General features: G+C 38.2%; 1 protein-coding gene across 1 annotated transcript in view; it reads right to left on the bottom strand.

Moving 5' to 3' along the window:
* LOC129506228 (endogenous retrovirus group K member 25 Env polyprotein-like) overlaps positions 1–21,503 on the bottom strand; it is a 37,717-nt gene extending 16,214 nt beyond the window's left edge. The window contains exon 1 of the mRNA XM_055319750.1: positions 20,007–21,503. Coding sequence (XP_055175725.1) covers positions 20,007–21,503 — 1,497 coding nt within the window. The remainder of the gene's footprint in view (positions 1–20,006) is intronic.
* Between the last annotated feature and the right edge of the window lie 2,665 nt (positions 21,504–24,168).

Below are 24,168 nucleotides of genomic sequence, written 5' to 3'. Positions count from 1 at the left end.
TCTAGGGAAGGCTAAAGTATGGAGATAATAAAAAGAGCAACGGTCGCTGGGGTTAGGGGATTGGGAATGCACAGACAGAGCACAGAGAATTTTTAAAGCAGTGAAAAATGCTCTATATGATACCATGGTGGATACACGTCTACGCATTTATCCAAATCTATAGAATGTGTGACACGAAGTATGAATCTTGATGTCAACTGGACATTCCATGACTATGACCATGATGTGTCCATGTACATATCATTTTGTTTTCTTGTTAGCTCTGTTCTTCCAGCTAAAAAAGATCATCCAATTAAGAATTAAAATGCAGGCACGTGCATGACTGTACATGTGTTCTCTTGTCCACTAGATTGCACGACACAGTAGAACCTCCTTTATCCTTTTCTCTTGCGTGTTCAGAAACTACAAAAATAGAACGATGATAAACACATAAATTACTCAAATGACTACATTTGATGGTTGATTTTTGAGTGAATTATCAAAACTTCAGACGTTCTTTCTTTAAAAGGACAGGGTCTTTAAAACTGTCTTGTTTATCTGTGTCTTTCATGGGACCTAGCACAGTGATGTTAGGAGTTAAGTAGTGAGAAATAATTCCTGAGAACATGGACAAATAAAGAAACTCAAACTCAGATAAAAATGGACTGATCACTAGCCATTAACTCGTGTATTTCCAGCTTCTATGTTAGCAAATGTCATCAAAATTAGAAGCAATGTAGTAATATGGAAAAGTCAATCGTTTCTATTACTCCCTTTTTATTTCCTTAATGGGAAATTTCAGCAAGTAGTCTAACTTGGAGGCACAAGTTTACAATTTTGTAAAGAGAAGGGAGTTGACTCCTGAAAGATTTACGTGTTTCTTTCTGACTTTAAAACTTCCAATTCTTAAGTCCAGTGACTATCCATGCTGTGTGTCCTGACTGTATATAATCACCCGATTAAAAAACACTTTACGTAATTAATGATTTTACTTAACAAAATAGGGATAGGTTAAAGAAAAGAGATGTAGCCTACCTTTTTACCCTTGAGAAACAAATAGAAGCACTGAAATGAACATTTTAAAGAAAAAAAAGGGATATTACAGTTAAATAGCTATCACAATTTGGATCTTAGAGCAAAAAGTGCCACAGGAAGTAGAAATTTATAAATTGTGGAAACTGCGTATCTTTGGCCTAGATTTTTTGAAAAGAGTGTAATGAAAATGTTTCACTGTCTTGACCTTTCGTTACTAAAATCTGGGTGTATTTCCTCCTTAGTCTCAGCAAATGGGACATAAATCACTCTCCTTGGCATTTTGCATGGTTGCAATGCAGGCAGCCAACTTTTACAGATGCCCTTCCTGGCTTCAAAAAAGAGGGGGAAATACATCGCAATACAAGCATCCATTCAAAAACTGGAAAGAACTCAAATACAAAAGCTAACCTTACACATAAAGGAGCTAGAGAAGAAGCAGCAAATCGACCCGACGCCCAGCAGAAGAAGAGAGTTAATTAAAATTCGAGCAGAACTCAACGAAATTGAGACCAGAAGAACTGTGGAACAGATCAATAGAACCAGGAGTTGGTTCTTTGAAAGAATTAATAAGATAGATAAACCATTAGCCAACCTTATTAAAAAGAAGAGAGAGAAGACTCAAATTAATAAAATCATGAATGAGAAAGGAGAGATCACTACCAACACCAAGGAAATACAAACGATTTTAAAAACATATTATGAACAGCTCTACGCCAATAAATTAGGCAATCTAGAAGAAATGGACGCATTCCTGGAAAGCCACAAACTACCAAAACTGGAGCAGGAAGAAATAGAAAACCTGAACAGGCCAATAACCAGGGAGGAAATTGAAGCAGTCATCAAAAACCTCCCAAGACACAAGAGTCCAGGGCCAGATGGCTTCCCAGGGGAATTCTATCAAACGTTTAAAGAAGAAATCATACCTATTCTACTAAAGCTGTTTGGAAAGATAGAAAGAGATGGAGTACTTCCAAACTCATTCTATGAGGCCAGCATCACCTTAATTCCAAAACCAGACAAAGACCCCACCAAAAAGGAGAATTACAGACCAATATCCCTGATGAACATGGATGCAAAAATTCTCAACAAGATACTAGCCAATAGGATCCAACAACACATTAAGAAAATTATTCACCATGACCAAGTAGGATTTATCCCCGGGATGCAAGGCTGGTTCAACACTCGTAAAACAATCAATGTGATTCATCATATCAGCAAGAGAAAAACCAAGAACCATATGATCCTCTCATTAGATGCAGAGAAAGCATTTGACAAAATACAGCATCCATTCCTGATCAAAACTCTTCAGAGTGTAGGGATAGAGGGAACTTTCCTCGATATCTTAAAAGCCATCTACGAAAAGCCCACAGCAAATATCATTCTCAATGGGGAAGCACTGGGAGCCTTTCCCCTAAGATCAGGAACCAGACAGGGATGTCCACTCTCACCACTGCTATTCAACATAGTATTGGAAGTCCTAGCCTCAGCAATCAGACAACAAAAAGACATTAAAGGCATTCAAATTGGCAAAGAAGAAGTCAAACTCTCCCTCTTCGCCGATGACATGATACTCTACATAGAAAACCCAAAAGCCTCCACCCCAAGATTGCTAGAACTCATACAGCAATTTGGTAGCGTGGCAGGATACAAAATCAATGCCCAGAAATCAATGGCATTCCTATACACTAACAATGAGACTGAAGAAAGAGAAATTAAGGAGTCAATCCCATTTACAATTGCACCCAAAAGCATAAGATACCTAGGAATAAACCTAACCAAAGAGGTAAAGGATCTATACCCTAAAAACTATAGAACACTTCTGAAAGAAATTGAGGAAGACACAAAGAGATGGAAAAATATTCCATGCTCATGGATTGGCAGAATTAATATTGTGAAAATGTCAATGCTACCCAGGGCAATTTACACGTTCAATGCAATCCCTATCAAAATACCATGGACTTTTTTCAGAGACTTAGAACAAATTATTTTAAGATTTGTGTGGAATCAGAAAAGACCCCGAATAGCCAGGGGAATTTTAAAAAAGAAAACCATAGCTGGGGGCATCACAATGCCAGATTTCAGGTTGTACTACAAAGCTGTGGTCATCAAGACAGTGTGGTACTGGCACAAAAACAGACACATAGACCAATGGAACAGAATAGAGAATCCAGAAATGGACCCTGAACTTTATGGTCAACTAATATTCGACAAAGGAGGAAAGACGATCCACTGGAAGAAAGACAGTCTCTTCAATAAATGGTGCTGGGAAAATTGGTCATCCACATGCAGAAGAATGAAACTAGACCACTCTCTTGCACCATACACAAAGATAAACTCAAAATGGATGAAAGATTTAAATGTGAGACAAGACTCCATCAAAATCCTAGAGGAGAACACAGGCAACACCCTTTTTGAACTTGGCCACAGTAACTTCTTGCAAGATACATCCACGAAAACAAAAGAAACAAAAGCAAAAATGAACTATTGGGACTTCATCAAGATAAGAAGCTTTTGCACAGCAAAGGATACAGTCAACAAAACTCAAAGACAACCTACAGAATGGGAGAAGATATTTGCAAATAACATATCAGATAAAGGGCTAGTTTCCAAAATCTATAAAGAACTTATTAAACTCAACACCAAAGAAACAAACAATCCAATCATGAAATGGGCAAAAGACATGAAGAGAAATCTCACAGAGGAAGACATAGACATGGCCAACATGCACATGAGAAAATGCTCTGCATCACTTGCCATCAGGGAAATACAAATCAAAACCACAATGAGATACCACCTCACACCAGTGAGAATGGGGAAAATTAACAAGGCAGGAAACAACAAATGTTGGAGAGGATGCGGAGAAAAGGGAACCCTCTTACACTGTTGGTGGGAATGTGAACTGGTGCAGCCACTCTGGAAAACTGTGTGGAGGTTCCTCAAAGAATTAAAAATAGACCTGCCCTACGACCCAGCAATTGCACTGTTAGGGATTTACCCCGAAGATTCAGATGCAATGAAACGCCGGGGCACCTGCACCCCGATGTTTCTAGCAGCCATGTCCACAATAGCCAAAATGTGGAAAGAGCCTCGGTGCCCATCGAAAGATGAATGGATAAAGAAGATGTGGTTTATGTATACAATGGAATATTACTCAGCCATTAGAAACAACAAATACCCACCATTTGCTTCAACGTGGATGGAACTGGAGGGTATTATGCTGAGTGAAGTAAGTCAATCGGAGAAGGACAAACAGTGTATGTTCTCACTCATTTGGGGAATATGAATAATAGTGAAGGGGAATATAAGGGAAGGGAGAAGAAATGTGTGGGAGATATCAGAAAGGGACACAGAACATAAAGACTTCTAACTCTGGGAAATGAACTAGGGGTGGTGGAAGGGGAGGAGGGCGGGGGGTGGGGGTGAATGGGTGACGGGCACGGAGGGGGACACTTGACGGGATGAGCACTGGGTGTTATTCTGTATGTTGGTAAATTGAACACCAATAAAAATTAATTTATAATAAAAAAATAAAAATAAAAATAAACTACGATCTATAAAAAATTATACTCATTATGCCAACTTGAGTTTTCCATGGCCAAATAGTGCTATTATTTCTATATGCTGCTTGTATCAACATACCATGTTGCACTTAGCACACAATGTAAAAAATACTATGACTAATATATAAATCACAGGACCTTTAGGAGAAATGGTTAGCAAACATATTCACATTCTCCAAAAACACTAAAAATAATGTTTTAATATCTTACATATAAAATCTTATTGTTGCTTTTATTGCAAAGACGGCACATAACATACTTGGCATTCCCAATCACTGAATTTTAGAGCTGAAAATATCTTCTAGACTGTACAGTGCAGGACAGCAGACACATGCTGCCATTAATCTTTCCTAAACCCAAGGCAGACAGCACCAATCAATCTCAGCTTTATTTTTCACTGAGCCTAGGTGTGGTCTCCAATGCTTATCCACACAGCCCTTTCGGAGGCCTTTACCAATAGATCACTGTTGGCACAAAGGATGAAATATATTTGCTAACTCTACTCCAGTCCAGCATCCTCAATGTACAAATGATAATAATAAAAAATACGAAAGTAATGAGAATATAAGTAATCCCCCGTTTTGCTAATCCATTAATTTTGCAGTAGAGCCAAGATTAAAACAGATTTTGAGCTTTTATAGCTATAGCTTGTTGCCTTAGAGAATTTTTTTAATAGTAAGAGACAGGAGGTTTGAAATTAGAATACTTTTAATTGAAAAATACCATTGCTTTATTTTCATCTCATTGCAGCTGCTGCTTTTCATATATATAATGTGTTGTTATTTTTTCTGCTGCCTCTTTGTAAGCCAGAAACACTTCTTAAGAAAAGAACATTAGTCCCCCATCTTTTTAAAAAATATAAATGATTGAAGAAGTTGCAGTTTGTGACAAATAGACTTGAAGAATTCACAGGGCCAGTGAGTCCTGAAAATATTTTCTTCTACCTGGCACATCTCAGGTTTGCTTTGGCCAAAAATCTCTGGGGCTATCCCCCACCACACGAGGTTATCCTAACTGGTTACCCTGGTGCCTAACAAAGTCTATCACCCATCTTTATGTTGCATGAATCACTTCATCATCACTCAGACAGAACCAGAATTCCCTTCCAAAGAGTTTGGTTTGGTGCCAACCAGCTGACGCTTGGGCTCCGGTTTCTGGCCTCCATTCTCTTCCCACAACACGTCCTTCCCATCCTGTTACACAAACATGATAGAACTCTAGCCCTTACAACTTTAGGCAAAATAAGAAGTGTGCTTGTTTCCATTTCCATCCAGTCATTCATCCATTCAGTAAATATTTACTCAGTACCCGTTACATGACAGATGTTGTTCTGGGTACTCCATGACAGAGTCAGGAGTAAATAAAGTAAAAAGGCTGACTCAGTAAGTTTATATTCTATTTCAACTTTAGCAAGTAAATACACAGCATGTCAGATGTTGCTTAGGCCTGAGGAAGAAAAGGAAGATGAGGGGCTATAAGGAGTGAGCAGGGAGGTACACTCCTCTACGGAGGCAGGTCAGGGGAGACTTACTAAAAACCCAATGTTTGATCAGGGACCTCAAGAAAGTTAAATAAATAAATAAAACCAAGCTGTTTATATATGGGTAAAGAAGCCCTTGGCACAGAGATAGTATTTAAAGCCACAAGAATGAAAAGAACAACGAGAAATTGCTCTCCAAATTTTAAAGGTCAGGGTAGCAAGGAGTGACTATGGAGGAATCTATAGCGATGTAGGAAACCAAGATTAAAGGGGCATCCTAGAAATCAGCTACAGTGTTTTAGGAGTGAGGACATGTTTAACTGTGTAAAAGGATACTGAGATGCTGACTAAGACAAGCTGATAATGGACTATTCCATTTAGCCCCATAAAAGTCAGGTATAGTTTATGGCAGTGGTGTCAGGGTCATCAAGTGGACTCAAAGACGAATGAGGACAAGAAGTATGTAATATGTATAGAACAGCCTTTTCTCATAGTTTTACTCAAAAGAAGAGCAAAGAAATGGAGCAAAGGGAATTTGAGAGTATTGTTATTCCTCTTATTTGTTTTGAAGATGGATTAAAGCTTATGTGTGTCCTCATCACAAAGATCTGGTAAAAAGCAAGAAATAATAGAGCAAGTGAGAAAAGATTTGTTATACTAACCCCCTTGACTAGGCTGGAGAGGATGGGGTCTTAAGAGTAAATTGTGCAGGTGGGAGGGGGACAGAAGGTACACTTCATCCACAGAGGAAGAGTTCATGTGTACAGAGGCAGGGTGTTGAATGATGTGATGATAGGAAGATAAAGAAATTCTCTCCTGGTACTTCTATGAAATGAGAAAGTCATAGTTTAGAATGAGAAGGTTGAGGAGAAAAAAAGATTCTCTCTCTCCTCTATGAAACAACCTGAACCAATCGCCCTTTCCCCCCCATTAATAGAAAAACATAGGGAACTATCCATTCTTTGCTAATTATCCACTCCACTGCTCCCTTCCATAATCAAGAGTTGACAGTACATTCCAGAAAGAATGACATAGGGTCGTCTTATTACTTTCCCCTTGAAGGTAGTTTCAAAAATCACTCAGCTCACAAATCTGTTCCATGCTCTCCAGGTCCCTCCCCCATCCCCAAACACTTCCTATTTATAACCACATCATTTTAGCCATTTCTCTGACTTTACTCGGGACCTGAACATCCTTCTAAAACAAAGTTCCTCACAAATGCATTCACTTGGGAATCAGCAGGAGAGAAACTTAATCACTCATGGTCCTTTAGTCCTTTGAACTCTTTTTCATTAAACCTCATTATTATCTCGTTAGTTGCTTAACCCCTACTTATTTTAAGTTGTGGTCTGAGAACTATGCCCTAGGATTTTAGAGACTGGAAATTTATTTGAAAATTTGAATAATACTGTAACATAAAACCTGCAGTAGTGAAATGAGTAGTTGGTATCTCATGGGATCTTGTCGAAACATAAGCATAAAGCGGTTCACATCCATGACTGTTTCCAACCTGTGAAGTAAGCGTGTTCTGTTTATCTGAGAAAGAGGAGTGAAAGGAAAAGGAGGACTGGTGCAGCTGTCCTGGAATGCTTCTGGAACCTCTAAACTTGCCTTTTCCAACAGGTATATTTCACCTAAACATTATGGGGAACATTTTGGACCAGTGTATCCCAAGCGTAGAAATCTATTAAGAATCGCAAGGCGCACTTTGCTTAAGGTGAGATAGTCACCTCACAGAGAAGAATGAGAAAAATGATTCTGCTGACTGAAAGCTGGGACTGGAAGATCTCAGAGAATCAGAGGGTTCTTCTTCCCTCAACTCTCTGAAGAAGGGCCTTACAGATATGTGATTTATTTGGCATTTCCTTACTGTGAATGACTCAGCCTGATTGCCTAAAACCTTGCTGACAGTCATGCAAGGCATAGAGAAAGCATTATGAAGAATGCAGAGGGAAAAGCAAAGTGTGCTCTCAGGGGAGTAGGCAGCATGTGTGATCTCTGGTGGTGGGATTTGAGGGAATATAGAAACAGGTGCAAAGAGGAAAAGTAAATACAAGTAGAGGGACACAGAACAGCGATAAGGGAAGTCACAAGAAAAGAATACGAAGAAAATTTTTAAAAAGGAAGGTGGTGTTACAATAACAGAAAAAAATGGTTAGATCCTCCCTCTCTTGGACATTAAATGACAAAATAAATGCGCAATTGATTAGATAACTAAATGCAAAAAAATTAGAAAAACTAATATATTTTTCAATATCTCTATGGGCATCTTATTTTAGACTTAAAAATAATATATTATGGGGCGCATGGTTGGCCCAGTCAGTTAAGCATCTGCCTTTGGCTCAGGTCATGATCCCAGGGTCCTGGTATCAAGCCCCAGGTCAGGCTCCTTCTAGTGCTTCTCCTTCTCTCTCTGACGCTCTCTCATGCTTTTCTCTCTCTCTTTCTCTCTAGTGTCTTCTCTTTCTCAAACAAATAAATAAAATATTTAAAATATATATATATTAAATCACCCAAAAAGATTAATCAATTTACCTAAAGAAAATATAAAATTTCTAACATCAGAAAAAAGCATAGAACAAAAAGGCAAATGGTTTCTTTCATATCCTTCTCTCCTTTCCATTCTTTTCTTGTGAAATTCAGTCTAACAATAACTGGCAGCACCCATCAAGGTAGGTGTAGCTGGTCCAGTGAACCAGGGAGAAGCTGCAGCGTTCAGCTTCCTCTAGGGGAAGGGGCTTCCTTTAGGAAGGAGGAAGGGAGTGGGGGCAGAGGAGCAGCCTAGCATAGCTGTCTGAGCGCAAGCAGGAAGAGAAGGTCGTGTCTGAGAGAGGGAGCAGCCTGGCACATGCTGCTGAAGGCTAACTAGAGCTAGGAAGACATCCGGAGGGATGGTAGACGAAAGTGGTGAGACAAGAGACTGGTTACAGAGAGACTGATCACATAAGCAAACAAGTAGAGGATAATGAGAGCCGGGTTTCTCACAGTGTTTAGGGCTGACAAATAGAAAAAAAAAATACAGCTAGAATGACGTGGGATTGAATTTGGCTAAATCAATGTGAATTCACTTATTTTATAATAAACAGATACATGTAGAAATAACTAAAGATAATAAATATAGATGGAAAGTCTGCATGTATAACCCACCTCTGTCCACCGGGAATGCCTGTGAGCAGTGACACTCCCAAACCAATGAGGACACTGAGCACCCCAATCTTGTTTTCCAAGGTGACTAGGAAATGCAAGCCAAGATACCTATAGTGACTGTTTAGGATGTTAAATATTTTTCATATATTCTTTAATAAGCCTCTAATACTTGTATAATGATAACCAATAGTTTAAAAAATATGTAAGAAAGAAGGGAGGGAGGTGATGGTTCTGTGGCCTATTCTGGGGACCCTATCCCTTCTACAGTTTTTTTTTTTGTCCGTGTCCTGCATCCTCTCTCAGCTAGAAAACAAAACATCTCAATTTTCAGATTGCTTTGGAGCCAAATGCAGCCATATGTCAGAGTTCAAGCTGTAAGAACCAGGCAAAAGTTCCTAGAGATTTTCAACCTGAATGTGAAGCCTACTAGGGACTAGCCTACTAGTTTTTTGCTCTCTGACTTCTTCCTGCCTGGATAACATATTTTCTCCCTGTAGGTACAGTAGCTATCTTATGACCCAGAGCCCATAAGCAGAAGGACAAAGACCTACCTACATGCTAAAGAGAGGAGAGTGTGAAAATGTAATGCAGCTAGGTCCCTTGCAACCGTCTTAAGCTGATATACTAGCTTCAGACACCTCACCCCTAAATTTGTTTCATAAAACCAATAAGCCCTCATGGGTTTTTTTAAATTTATTTATGATAGTCACACAGAGAGAGGGAGAGAGAGGCAGAGACACAGGCATAGGGAGAACCAGGCTCCATGCACCGGGAGGCTGACGTGGGATTCGATCCCGGGTCTCCAGGATCACGCCCTGGGCCAAAGGCAGGCGCCAAACTGCTGCTCCACCCAGGGATCACCCCTCATGGGTTTAAATTGCTATTTACAGCAGAACACATTCCTGATACATATATTTAAAAAAAGAGTGAGGAAGAGTAACAGAGAAAGGTTCTTACATTTTGTACAAACAGAAGACAGGCCACAGTATCAAGGAGCTTCAGGACTGGGCTTCAACATAACAATAGTGTTTTCATTCTTGGATTTAAAACATGTCATGTAAAAATAAATAAATAAATAAATAAATAAATAAATAAATAAATAAATGAATAAATAAAACATGTCACGTGTCTATTAACAAAAAGGGCATCTTTTCTAAAAGCCACTTCTTCCTTTGAGTGGAAACCACCTAAATCTCCTAAAAAAATGGTATTTACTTCAAATGCACATCCAACTCATCCTTACAAACTTGAATTTAATCTTCTAAAATTGACTAAATATGACTCTGTACTCTAATCTCTATAATATTCCTGAGACTATGACATATACTAGCAAACATTATGAATTTAGCCTTGCTAATCACTTCTCAAATCTTTCTGGATTGAAAGGAGGCCAGGACAGGGCTGGAGAATATGGTACCTGGACCCCTAAGTGGTGGTGGAACAAATATATGAGAAAAGCTTCATCCTTTGATTGGGGGATAACCCAAAGTGACTTTTTGTGAGCAGTATGTTATTTGAGTCTTATATGTCATATGTCAACAAAAGGTCTGAGAGAAAATATTAATACAGATATTCAGCAAAGGGCTAATACCAGAATACACAATGAACTTCTACAAATCACTAGGAAAAAAAACAGAAACATCCAACTAAAACGTGCACAAAAATGTACTGAACCAATGAGAATACCTCAATGACAAAAAATATGAAATTTTTTATTATGGAAATGCAATAAAAATCACCAATATTACTGCAAAGACTAAAATTTAAAAAATGGAAAATTTTATCAAGAATCTAGAGCAACCAAAACTTTAACACACTGCTAGTATGAGTATAAATCGCACAACTACATTGGAAAACTGTATCTTTTAAAGCCAAACATATAGAAACATATGACCCAGTAACTTGGCTCTTAGAAATGTATACATATGTCCATGAAAAGACATAATTTTTTATGTCATATCACACCTACTTGTATTAGCCAAAAAATGTAACTACCAAATGTCCATCAAGAGCACAGCGTATAAACAAAATGTGGTATATTCACACAATGCACACTATGCGGCCAGGAGAATGAATAGTCTAGAATTACACAGAAAATACTGATGACTCTCCCAAACATAATGATGAGTTTTATAAAAGATAAATATATGTATTTATATGCATATTTAGTGCAGTATGTAGATATAAATATTATGTAGATATAAAAGCAATATGAGTGAAAGAAGCCAGACACAATATATATATATATATATATATATATATATATATATATATATATATATATATAGTGTCGCTCCATGACTATAAAGTTCAAAACAGGAGAAAATAATTTGTGCTTTTAGCAGTCAGGAGAGAATGCTTACTCTGAGTGAAAGGAGGTAGACACCAGAAAACTACATGGGGGGTTCAGGGTGCTTGTAATGTTCTATTTCTTTCCTTTTTTTTTTTGTAACGTTCTATTTCTTGATGGGATATTGCTCATCAGTGAAAATTTGCCATCTCTACACATATGTTCACTTTTCTCATTATTATACTTCAAAAATAGATATAAAAGTCAAAATGCATATGGACTTTGCATGTTCTTTGTAATCTATGTTTAGGATTTTTAATTTTTTTTTCTCTTGGGTAATCAAGAAATAGTTGGTATTACAGAGAAAACAGATTTATATATACGGTAGCAAAAGTTTCTAAAAAAATTTCAGAAGAAAAGGGCTACAGTTCTTAGCAGGAGAGAAAGAGAGGAGTTGTCAGGAAAGCTGCAGGTTACTTTCAGACAGTCGTCCCAAATGCATTAGAGGAACTGTAAAAATCTGCCACAAGCGGAACGATGATCCATAGTCAGAAAAGTTACTGCAGCTTAAATAGGAAACTCTTCTTGTTCAGGACTGTCATAGCCACAGTTTGCAAAAAGCTGCAAGAAAGCCACAGTTTGCAAAAAGCTGCAGCTATTGATTAATGCAATGTAGTGTCAATTAAATGTACATTCCTGAGGTCTTTTATCTGTTGTAGCTTTGTCTTTTTCTTTTTCTTTTAATTACATCAGGTATATTGCCCTGTAAATTGTGGTAGTGGTACCAGGAATAAAAAATTAAGGAATTTAAAAAAAGAAAGAAAAAGGAAAAGGACCTGTGCAAGTTGGGGTCTGGAGCTTCAGTTTCATGAGTTTCACCTTAAATTCACTTCTGGAGTCAGGTATTTTATATATATTTATATAGATATATTTAATTACTTTAAATGTTTAAATTGGTCATTTAAATTAGTTTGAAGTATAAGATTTTAAGTACCAGTAAGATATTGATATATTACTTATATTATCAGGGAGGATATAAGAATTGATATATTACTTCCAAGTTACAGTTTTGTAAAATTTGAAACATAAGTTATTGAGTCTGAAAAGATATGATTAGTCTCTGAATTAACCTATGAAACAAGCCTACTAGAGAAATAAATAAGATCACTTCCTCTACTAATAAATCAACAAGTACAACATCCATACCTTAACATATATGGACATATGATTTAATATAGCACTAGTTTTATTTAACACTGAATAAATATCCATCAGAATATCTGCATACCAACTAGGAATATGCTCTTCATATAATCTTTTGCCTATCTCCAAAAATAATGTAGCCTATATACCATAAACCTGATCATAGAATAAGAAAAAAATACTGAGAATAACAAAATACTATTTAAAGGCCTGTCTTATAACAGTTCATTTAGGCATACAAGGGACACAATTCAGTATCTAAGAATAAACTAGTAATCTGCTTTATGTTAAAAAAAATGGAAACAGCATTCTGAGATACAGCTGCATAGACTATATGATGAATATTCAACATATGAGAAACTGACAGATTTATCTTTACTCCATCATTAAGTGTTGTTTTTGTTTTTTGTTTTTTTTTTTTTGTTTTTTGACAAGCTGGGTATTCATCCCTTTAAGTGTCTTTTTTTGTGTGCATTCTTTTTATCTAATGCTTGCTCATGCCCTTTCCTGACATCCTACAAGACTAGCCTTTTCTTTTCCAAATTTCTGATTACCCATATTGTTAGAAACTCATACTCAGAAAATTCTTTTTAATGATAGGAAGACAAAACCTTGGTCAAAACTCTCATTCCACTACCTAAAGTTGGACTGAATAGCTTTTCCTTCAGCCCACCTTAAAAAAAAGAGAGAAGGGATCCCTGGGTGGCGCAGCGGTTTGGCGCCTGCCTTTGGCCCAGGGCGCAATCCTGGAGACCCAGGATCGAGTCCCACATCGGGCTCCCGGTGCATGGAGCCTGCTTCTCCCTCTGCCTGTGTCTCTGCCTCTCTCTCTCTCTCTCTCTCTCTCTCTCTCTCTGTGTGTGTGTGTGTGACTATCATAAAAAAATTTTTTAAAAAATGAGAGAAAATCAGTCATAACTGTTTTTCATTAGCAAAAATATTTTAACTATTTTTGCTCACCCGAATTCCATCTCCTTTAAATTTTCAGATTACCCCTAATTCAGGAAAAGAGAGGTCCCTGTTTTATAACAGAGCCTCCCACGTCACATTCCATATTCCTTACGTAAATTATTCTTCTCATACATCTTTTACTATTGTATACAAGGCAAAACATTTGACTCGGGGACTTCATTCAGTTTTAGATCACTCACTAAAATGACATTCACCTAATAATAGCTCATTGAAATCAGTGTCCAAAATGGATTCCTGGTGTTAAGGTGGAAAACAACACAGGTAATAGGATTAAACTCCGATCTCTAAAATCCCTAGTCCACCACACTCACTGGAAGCTTACTCTGAGATTTTTCTGGAAACTGCCGAAATTTGGCAAATCTGTGCACTAGAAGATTTCATAGTTCCTTTCCAAAAATTTGACAAGAGAGAATATTCTCCATGTTAAAAAAACATCCATGTGAGAAGTACATCATCAATATAACAGGAGAGTTGCAGCTCCTTCATTTATTATGTATTCAGTGTGTCCTTTATGCATTCCACTGCCCCTGGGTTCATGACCAAACATCAATACATGTTAACACATTTTCAATATTTATAAGCTAAAAGCTTACATCCAAGTGTTATCAATAATGGTCCTGCTACTCCATTCATACTCACCAGCATCTCAATTATACTGCCTACCAATAAGCATCCTCGGGAATTAATGCAGGCTAACAGTTTAAAAAAAAACCTAATTTAAGGCTGCTTTAGGGTTAGGACTGCCAAATGTCTCACTCACACAATTGCCACTTTCCTTGTTAATACTTACTTTAGAAAGGGCTTTGTTTTGCCGTATGACAGAATGTGTAAACAGGTGGCTGAGCTCAAAATTATACTTGCATAGTGACCAAACCAAAGTTAAATAGGAAATAGCATTGCCTACTAATATAAATAGCAGTGACTGGTAAATAAGATAGATAAATGTCAGAAATGAATGTTTGCCTAAACAAAGATGAGTGGGAAATGGCACATATTTACCATAAACATCCAACAACATAACTTAGCCTGTTTCACTGAACATCAAATAGAATTTACTTACTTTGTTAAAATAAATGTGAGAATCTAAGTAAAATACTTTTTCAAATGACATTGTTCCGATTAATAATGCACATGCACAAAGAAGACTAATATAAAATCTTTCTCTTCATATAGAAAATACATCAGACAATTTCTATAAATGTATCTAATCAGAATTTAATTTGCAAGAATTTAAAGGATGCAGATAGGCCCACTGTCTTCAAGGAGTAAAAATTTCTTCCTTAGAAACACTGTTACAGTAAAAACTCAGTTAACAATATCCTACCAGAAATGGAAGGATGAACCCTGGCTAGCTGAGAGTTTCCCAGAAAATATACATTTTTGTTGTGGTTGAAGAATCTTTTTAAAAATATAAGGCTATGGGATCCCTGGGAGGCGCAGCGGTTTGGCGCCTGCCTTTGGCCCAGGGCGCGATCCTGGAGACCCGGGATCGAATCCCACGTCGGGCTCCCGGTGCATGGAGCCTGCTTCTCCCTCTGCCTGTGTCTCTGCCTCTCTCTCTCTCTGTGACTATCATAAATAATAAATAAAAATTAAAAAAATATATATATAAGGCTATTTTATTTTACCATTATAGAGTAGAATATTTGACTATTGAAATTTCAGTTCCTAACATATTGATTTCTGATTAAGGTTTTATTGAAATCTAAAATGGTACTTGAATCCTAGTATGTGTTTATGTCCAAATTGGAAGGGGTTCTCTAGTTTGGAAGTGTGCTTTTAATTATTCAGTAGTAAGACATTGCTATGATGATAGGTGATCATCAGCAAGCATCTGCCAATTGCACTTTCCTTTTTTTGTGTTAAAGAAATTCATCTGACTATTAAAATCAAATTAATCGCTGTTCCAATTGGATGTTTTCATACTCTGTTACACCTTACATTCCCCAAACTAAATAGATTCTCTAAATAAAAGAGATGGAGGGGATGTGTCCTAAACAAAACAAAGATGAGGGTGGCATTTCTGTTTGTCTGACAATAGTGCTGAAAATTGTGATTCAGGTCAGTGAAATACGCTAGAGATGGCTACCAAAGAAGTTGCAAACCACCCCTTTTGGTCAATTCTTTCCTGAAAGGATGGATCTGGTTTCTCCCTTGCACTCCTACTCCTCTCCATCTCTCTCTCTCTCTCTCTCTCTCTCTCTCTCTCTCTCACAGACACACCCTATGTGACTGTCATGTATCAGATGCTCACATATAGGGTACCTTTAAACCTCACAACATTTTGAGAGTTGATCTACCTATTAATATGGGCATTGCTTAGAAATAGTCACCTACTTCAAATCTCTGCAATCCTAATAAGAACCATGAAACCAAGTGTTTTATTAAGGGGCTCGAGGCAGCAGAAAAAAAAAAAAAACAAAATAGAGGTCCAAGCTGTACCAAAAGCTCAACTCTTACATTACAAACTTTGTGTTTTTAAATATTACCCAGTGACTATTATCCTACTTCAGACAGATTTCTGCTTAGTACAGATATGCTTTTTCAGATTAAAAGCATAAAATTAGAGAAGAGAGAAAGCACATGTTTAAGACAGCCAGAAAAGTGAGTGGCTTAAAGACACACATATAATGCAATATCAAAAAAAAAGTTTATATATTAAATGCAATAACAAAGAATCATAGTGCTCATTCAGCCTAAGGGCATAATGACTCAATGACCCAAAAATTCTGAAAAGTACCTGATATACAGTATATAGTGATGATGCTCCAACACCTACAAAGTGATCTAATTTTATTATCGTTTATATAAATAGAAAGTTTTCTGTAGAAAATGGTTTAAAAATAGTGTTATAATAAAGCCAAGTTTTGGTTGTTATAAAATTTATTTGTGAAGAATGTTGCATTCATGATGATAGGTATTCACTGATTGCCCTAGGAATTTAATGGTTTTGTATATCACACACTCTAAGAATCTCATGTACATACCTTGCTTCATAGACTTATCCTCTGAAAATGAAGAAAACAAAACAGCATCCTAACATCTTTGATCTTATATAGAATAATAGGAAAGAGATGTGTGTCAAGCAAATCATCAGTCTAACTAACAAACTTCAACCCAATGAGGTTGGTTGTTTCTGAGGTAAAAAGTAGAGCATGCAGGAAAAAAAAAAGGACAAGAGGGAAAAAAAGTGTGTGGGGGGGGATAGAATAACTCACCTCAAAGTGTGGCAGAGGGATCCCTGGGTGGCGCAGCGGTTTAGCGCCTGCCTTTGGACCCAGGGCGCGATCCTGGAGACCCAGGATCGAGTCCCACATCGGGCTCCCGGTGCATGGAGCCTGCTTCTCCATCTGCCTGTGTCTCTGCCTCTCTCTCTGTCTCTCTGTGAGTATCGTAAATGAATAAAAATTAAAAAAAAATAAAATGCTAACTTTAAAAAAAAACTGTGGCAGAAAAAAAGCAATGACACATTACAGAAAAAGATGATCTATATTATGTGAAATTCATATGATATGAAAGAACATAACAGTGGGGAAGGTGCAAAGAATCAGGTCCAATATTTTAGGATGCAAATAATCAAGAATCAAGTCCTTTTTTTTAATTTTTATTTATTTATGATAGTCACAGAGAGAGAAAGAGGCAGAGACATAGGCAGAGGGAGAAGCAGGCTCCATGCACCGGGAGTCCGACGTGGGATTTGATCCCACGTCTCCAGGATCGCGCCCTGGGCCAAAGGCAGGCGCCAAACCGCTGCGCCACCCAGGGATCCCTGTTGTCTTGTTCTTAACAATGCATTGTGTGTGCGTTTTTTTTTTAACAATGCATTGTTAACATAGTTCAATAATGTAGTTCACCCTTAACAGATTTTCCCTTTGCCCTCCTGTTTTGCTACAGGAGGGACTTACAAGCTTTCTGCTTCTGGCTTGAGGAAGTGTACTTAGTTTTTTCCTCCTTCAAGGCCTGGAAATTAATACAATGAATCTGAAATTACCCATTGTCAAGAAGGGAGTTATCAGGCTTATCTGTGTCTTCCCCTTAATTTTCTCCCCTGCCCATCTGTGAATCCTGAAGTTCAAAGGAAACTTCTGCCGTGGGTCCATGGAGCTCTCTAGTCACAGCTTGAAGTTCCACCTAGATCTGAACAGATCTAGATCTGACCTCCTCCCAGAGGTCTGTCAGAGAGGCGATATTTTGCTCCAAGTTGATCTGAAAAACAACTTTAGCTCAATTACAGCTGACTTCCAATAAAATGGTAGGTGGGACTGGCCTAGAAATTCAACTCTTACCCCTTTTTAGCCTATCAAATAAACCCATCTGCCTGTCCATTTAAGAAGAAATGAACCATTGACTGAAAGAATTAAGTGGGTGGGTATTGAGATTGAATTAGAACTGAGAGGCTTCCAATTCTATTCTCTCACGAAACCACAACTTCCACAATTGTATTGGAAAATTTAAAGAGCCTATCTTTTCTAGTTGTATCTCTTTGAGATTGCCTAAAAATCCACCCTGCTTTGCAAGCTAGGCCTGTGTATTATAGGACAAAAGGGAGAATAGTGGCAATCTTCCCCAACAGAAAAAATTGGAGCTAACTGGGATCAGTTCTCTGAAGCTTTTCCTGTCAAACACTTCTTTCACCTCCTGTGGGTTTCCTACATTGTCTTCTGTTGAGGGTAGTGGAGAACAACAGGAAGAAACAAATAACAAAGCACTAGGGATAGTAGAAGAGTAAATCGTGTGCAACTAGTACATAAATGAGTTCTGGAGCTCTGATCACAAAATAGTGATTATAGACCACAATACCATGTTGTAAACTTGAAAGTTGCTAACGGGCTAGATTTTAATTTCTTCCTCGTGAAATAAATAATTATGTGATGTGATAGAGGTGTTAGCTAACCCCAAAGTGGAATCGTATTACAATATATAAATGAATCCAGTGAACACACCATTTTTATTAACCTTACGTGATGTCATGTCAATTATATTTCAAAGCATTTTTTAAAATACTACATCATTAACATCTCTCCTTGCAAAATAGTAAATCATGCAGAATCCAAGAAGATATTAGTTACACATATATTTTGTAATTGTGACATTAATTTACTTTAAAAATAATATATCCATGGAACTGTAACTTGTATGAGCAAATTGTTTGACACATTGGTTTCTCCTTTCCTTCTATTTAATTAAATAACACTATCCCTTGAAAACATCAACAGTTCTTGATGTCTGGAAAAGAGCCCAACATCTGAGAGAATTCAAGCCCTTACATGGGTTGGGACAGCTTCCCAGCTGCTCTCTCTTTCCTCTTTTCCTTCTTCCTATTAAGCTCTCTTCCCGCAGCTCTATTTTGTAATCCTAGCTATTAGTTCTTACTAAGAAAAGATAATTCATATTTCCAACTTTCAAAAATGGAAAATGTAAATGGTATGCATTGGTTCACTGTCGCGGCCGGCGCGAGAAGGTCCGGATTCAGGAACCGAGGGCAAGGGGATGAGAAAGAAACAAGAGACTAAAAGTTCATGGGATAGGAGGTTCCATGCAGCTGATGGCCGCAATGGACAAGCTTTATTTTTGCATGTAGAGTTTATATAGCCTCTGTAAGCAGGCAGCTTATTTCTTTAAGGAGAAGTACATCTCGCGCACAAACATACATTGTTTTTAAAACTAACACCTGTTATTTGTTTAAGCAATAGAGCAGGAATGCCACATATAGACTAAACAGTGAAGTTTGTTTATTAAGTAATGTCTGCCAAGGTGGTCATGTGTCAGGCCACCTTCTTGCTTACTTTATGGGAACTTGTCTCGATAACATTTTAAAGGAGAAGCAAATATGTACATTTACTTCCATAAGGGGGAAGAGCTAGGTGCAGCCCCAGCAGGTTGGCCAGGTATGACAAGGAGCCTTTGCTCAACCCAGAACCCTGCCTCGCGCCGCAGGACTGCGGGTTGGCTAGGGACAGACAGGGAGCTTTGGCTCAACTTGGAACCTTGCCTCGCACTGCGGGACCGCTCCCAACATCTCCCCCTATATTTTTCAAATGCAAAAAGTGAAGTTGTGCCTTAGAGGAATTTAATTGATTATTGAATTTTCTGCAAGAGCAGGCAAACATTACATACATCAGAATTAATCCGATTATTAATACCAAAAATATCCAAAAGGAATATTTCAATGAATTGAAGGGATTAAAACCATTTAACTGATTTAAGATCTCACCAGCTAAATCGCCGGGGTCTTCATAATGCAACATACTTTGACTAATGACGTTTATTTCTTGTTGTAATTTTAAGAGATCCAGACTAATATTAGCATGATTCCAAACCCTTGTAAATGCATACGTACATTTTCCCATGACCCATTAAAAGGCAGAGGGGTAACACAAATATGCTTATAAGCATCATGGCAAGTCAATTGGGTTATAGTTTTTAGTACAACAAATTGATCACCAAGATATAAAATGGCTTCTTTTAAAGCTTCAATCTGTGCTTCAATTTTTTCATCAATTCTCTTTTGAGCATCGAGAGCAACAGTTACATTTCTAGCAAATTCATTTACATGTTCAGCAGTCTGAGCATTTTCATGCAAAGATACAACAGATACAGTAGCAGAAGCAATAAGAGCAATAGTAGCCACTATCCCTGCAATTAAAAGTCCAAGAAATCTTGGAGTTCTTCTTAGCTTCTTCACCAATTCTTGAGCTAACTGCATGCCAAAGTTCGCGTACCAAGGTCCTCTCACATCAACAGGAATCATCCAATATGGAGGTTGTTGCACCAGGAATAACTTTGTGTTGAAATCAATCTTCTTATCTATAGGTATGTAATTTGTTAATATGCACGAGGGACAATGAAGTCGATAAAAGGTAGAGGTTTTAGTTTTTTCGACAGTTACCTGGCCGTTTCCTATTACTAAGAAAAAGGGAGGGGGCACGCATGTGCGAACGCAGAACGTGGGATTTAGAATAGCCTCTGGAAAGCCTATGCTATCATTTGTGTAAATCTGGTCAAAAGCAGCATAAAGCTTCCATAAATCTCTGTGTACTTTTCCTGTACTAGTCAATAAAATGGATCGCGGGATAGCTCGAGTGTGCTCTTGCAATTCCGCATTGGGTATGCGCATATAGCTAGGAATTAAACGAAGGGGTTTTAGGATGGGACCCAATGTGGAGGTGGAAGTATGACGTGCTGATCGAGATAGATCAAATATTGGGAAGTCCACTTCATGTGGAGAGAAGGTCTTGGGTGAATACATCTGACAATCATCAAAAGCATAGGTTCCTTCTAATGCATTTCCTTTGTAAGGACATTGATTCATAACAATAGGGGCACTCTTGGAATCATGAACCCCATCTCCAATGATTTCCAACTTCTGCCAATAGGCCTGTATATACTTTTGTGCCCATTGCATTTTACCTTTTACATGAAAGAGAGACCAAGTAGAATAATTTAGGACTCTGCCTACAGGCACGGATCCCAAGCAAGAGAGTGTTAGTCTCTTTGGATGGGTTTCTTTTTGAAAACAGATCGGAGGGTGAAAGGCCAATCCGGAATAATTTATAGGAGATTGCACAGAAGGGAAGAAACTAGGGACCCCGTTCCCCAAGATAGAGAAATTAATATGAATTTTAGGGGTTGGATCCTCCCAAGTTACTGGCTGTGCTACAGGAGGACTGGACAAATAAGCCCAGAACAGTTTTCCTTCAGCAGGGGGAGGGATAATAAGAAGGCTGAGGCAAGCCAGAAAATGAGTCAAGGGGGTTAGTTGTTTACCAGAGGATATTACCAAACTTGTGGCTTGCGAGGTTAATTTCCTCATTTGCCTCCATGATGGCAGATTCATCTTACGAGTCTTCTTCTTCCGAGGAGGGCATAAGTTCAGCCGACTCATCTTCCTTCTCAGTTTTGATATCTCTAACAAATTTGGCTGGAACCCAGCGCGGTGCTTCCTCATCTTGTGGGAAGATACAAGCATATCCTCGACCCTGTCTAAGTAAGGGGTCAGGGCCTTTCCACTGTCCTGTCATAGGATCCTTCCACTTTGCCATAAGGGGTGGATCAGTATTTTTTCCCCAATGTTTTTCTGATGGTGTATATCCATCATCATGCACAATCAAAAAATTTAAAATGAATATTGCTAAGTCTAGGTGCATGTGGGGGGAATATTTCATCTTTCCTGCCATAATCTCCCCCTTTTTTAGTTTTTGTAAGGTAGTTTTAAGTGTAAGATGAGCTCTTTCAATAATAGCTTGACCTGTAGAGTTGTAAGGGATGCCTGTGGTATGCTGGATGTGAAATGTTTCACAAAAGGTTTTAAAAGCTTGGGATATATAAACACTCCCATTATCAGTTTTTAATCGTTTAGGCATTCCCATGTAAGCAAAAGCGTGAAAAAGGTGATTTTGAACATCAGTAAAACTTTCACCAGAATGAGCAGAAGCTACGATCATGCCAGAATAGGTATCAATAGAAACATGCACAAATTGTAATTTATTAAAAGATGAATAATGTGTTAAATCCATTTGCCAGAGATCATTGGGTAAAAGGCCTCGCGGATTAATGGCAAAGGAAGGGGTGTTAACATATTGGGGACATAGGGAGCAATTTTTAACAATTTGCCTAGCTTGTTCTCTAGTTATATGAAATTGCTTTCGTAGGGATCGAGCGTTTTGGTGGAAAAGAGAGTGACTTTTCATTGCTATACCGACAGAATCCTTATTAGCAATGACAGAATATAAATGAGCATATCTATCAGCCAAGTCATTTCCCGAGGCGAAAGGTCCAGGTAAACCAGAATGTGCTCTAATATGAGAAACAAATATAGGTGAAACTCTTTTTTTTTTTTTTTTTTTTTTTTTTTTTAAATTTTTATTTATTTATGATAGTCACAGAGAGAGAGAGGCAGAGACACAGGCAGAGGGAGAAGCAGGCTCCATGCACCGGGAGCCCGACGTGGGATTCGATCCCGGGTCTCCAGGATCGCGCTCTGGGCCAAAGGCGGGCGCCAAACCGCTGCGCCACCCAGGGATCCCGGGTGAAACTCTTTTTAAGAGCAGCTGCTGTATTTTATGAAAAAGGCACGAAAGTTCCTCATCATTAGAGTTTATGAAAGAATCAGCAAGAATGGGTAATATCCTGGCGACATATTGACTATCTGAATAGAGATTAAAGGGTTCTTGATAAATTTCAAGAGTTTTCATGACAGCATAAAGTTCAGCCCTCTGGACAGATTTTGTTTTATAGGACAACAGAATGATATTTTTATGTTGTTTATGCAGATAGACAATGGCAATGTGCCCGTCTTTGCTGGCGTCCGGAAATATGATGGGAGCGTCTTTAATCGGTTGACTCGAAATTGGAGAAACAAATATAGTAGGAATGATGGAGAGACCCTGAAGGAGTTTGTCATTGGGAAGATGAAAAAGAAATTGACCAGGAAAATTTGCCATAGATGTTTGCCATTCCAGGGAGGTTTGATATGCATCCTCTATCATGGAGGCGGTTAAAAGAGGACATACAATACTATGAGGCTCATGTCCAAATAACTGGATGCATCTCTTCCGTCCCCTAGCAATTAATAAAGATATAAGGGAAATCGTCGGGTTGATGACATGCAAAACGTGCATAGCTAAATGGAGCCATTCCAAAGGCCCATGGGTTTGCCACAACACTGCCATAGGGAGAGCATCAGGTTTTAAGATTATTAAGTTAACATTCTTTGTCAAATCTCTTTGTTGGAGTTGCGCAGAGGAAATTTTATTTGTTACGAAAGCCAAGGCATCCTCTGCTTCTGGAGTAAGCTGTCTCAAAGATGAAGGGGACGAGTCCCCTTTTAAAATAGAAAAAAGGGGCTGTAACTGAGAAGTGGTGAGAGACAGCGAAGGGCGGAATCAATTTATATCACCTAATAATTTTTGGAAGTCATTTAAAGTTTTTAATTGCGAGGTTCTAACTGCGATTTTCTGTGGCCTAATACTCTGTTTACTAATAAGATATCCTAAATATTCAAATGGAGCTTCTCTCTGTACCTTCTCAGGAGCTATTTGAAGTCCAGCAGAGCTAAGACACTGGGAAAGAACCCAAAAGGCGTTAGCCAGGTGTTCACTGGTCTCTGCTGCCAGTAATAGGTCATCCATATAATGAATACAATATACCTCAGGAATTGTTTCCTGAAAGGGATTATAGCTCTTTTTACATATTCTTGACACAATGTGGGACTGTTAACCATTCCCTGAGGTAAAACAGTCCATTCATATCGATAGTAGGGTTCTTGCAAATTTGTAGAGGGCAAAGAAAATGCAAAATGCTCCCCGTCACCAGGGGCTAAAGATATGGTAAAGAAGCAATCTTTTAGGTCTAGAACCAACATCTGAAAATTTAGCGGAATGGCAGAGGGAGAAGGGAGGCCAGGCTGTAGGGTCCCCATGGGAAATATTACCCGGTTGACTGCTCTTAGGTCCTGTAAAAGCCGCCATTTTCCTGTTTTCTTTTTAATGACAAAAATGGGG

The sequence above is a fragment of the Nyctereutes procyonoides genome, unplaced genomic scaffold (genome assembly GCF_905146905.1).
Source record: "Nyctereutes procyonoides isolate TBG_1078 unplaced genomic scaffold, NYPRO_anot_genome, whole genome shotgun sequence".
Classification (NCBI taxonomy): domain Eukaryota; kingdom Metazoa; phylum Chordata; class Mammalia; order Carnivora; family Canidae; genus Nyctereutes; species Nyctereutes procyonoides.
The sequence above is the reverse complement of the archived record's forward strand: the minus strand, read 5'-3'. Positions and strand labels throughout refer to the sequence as shown.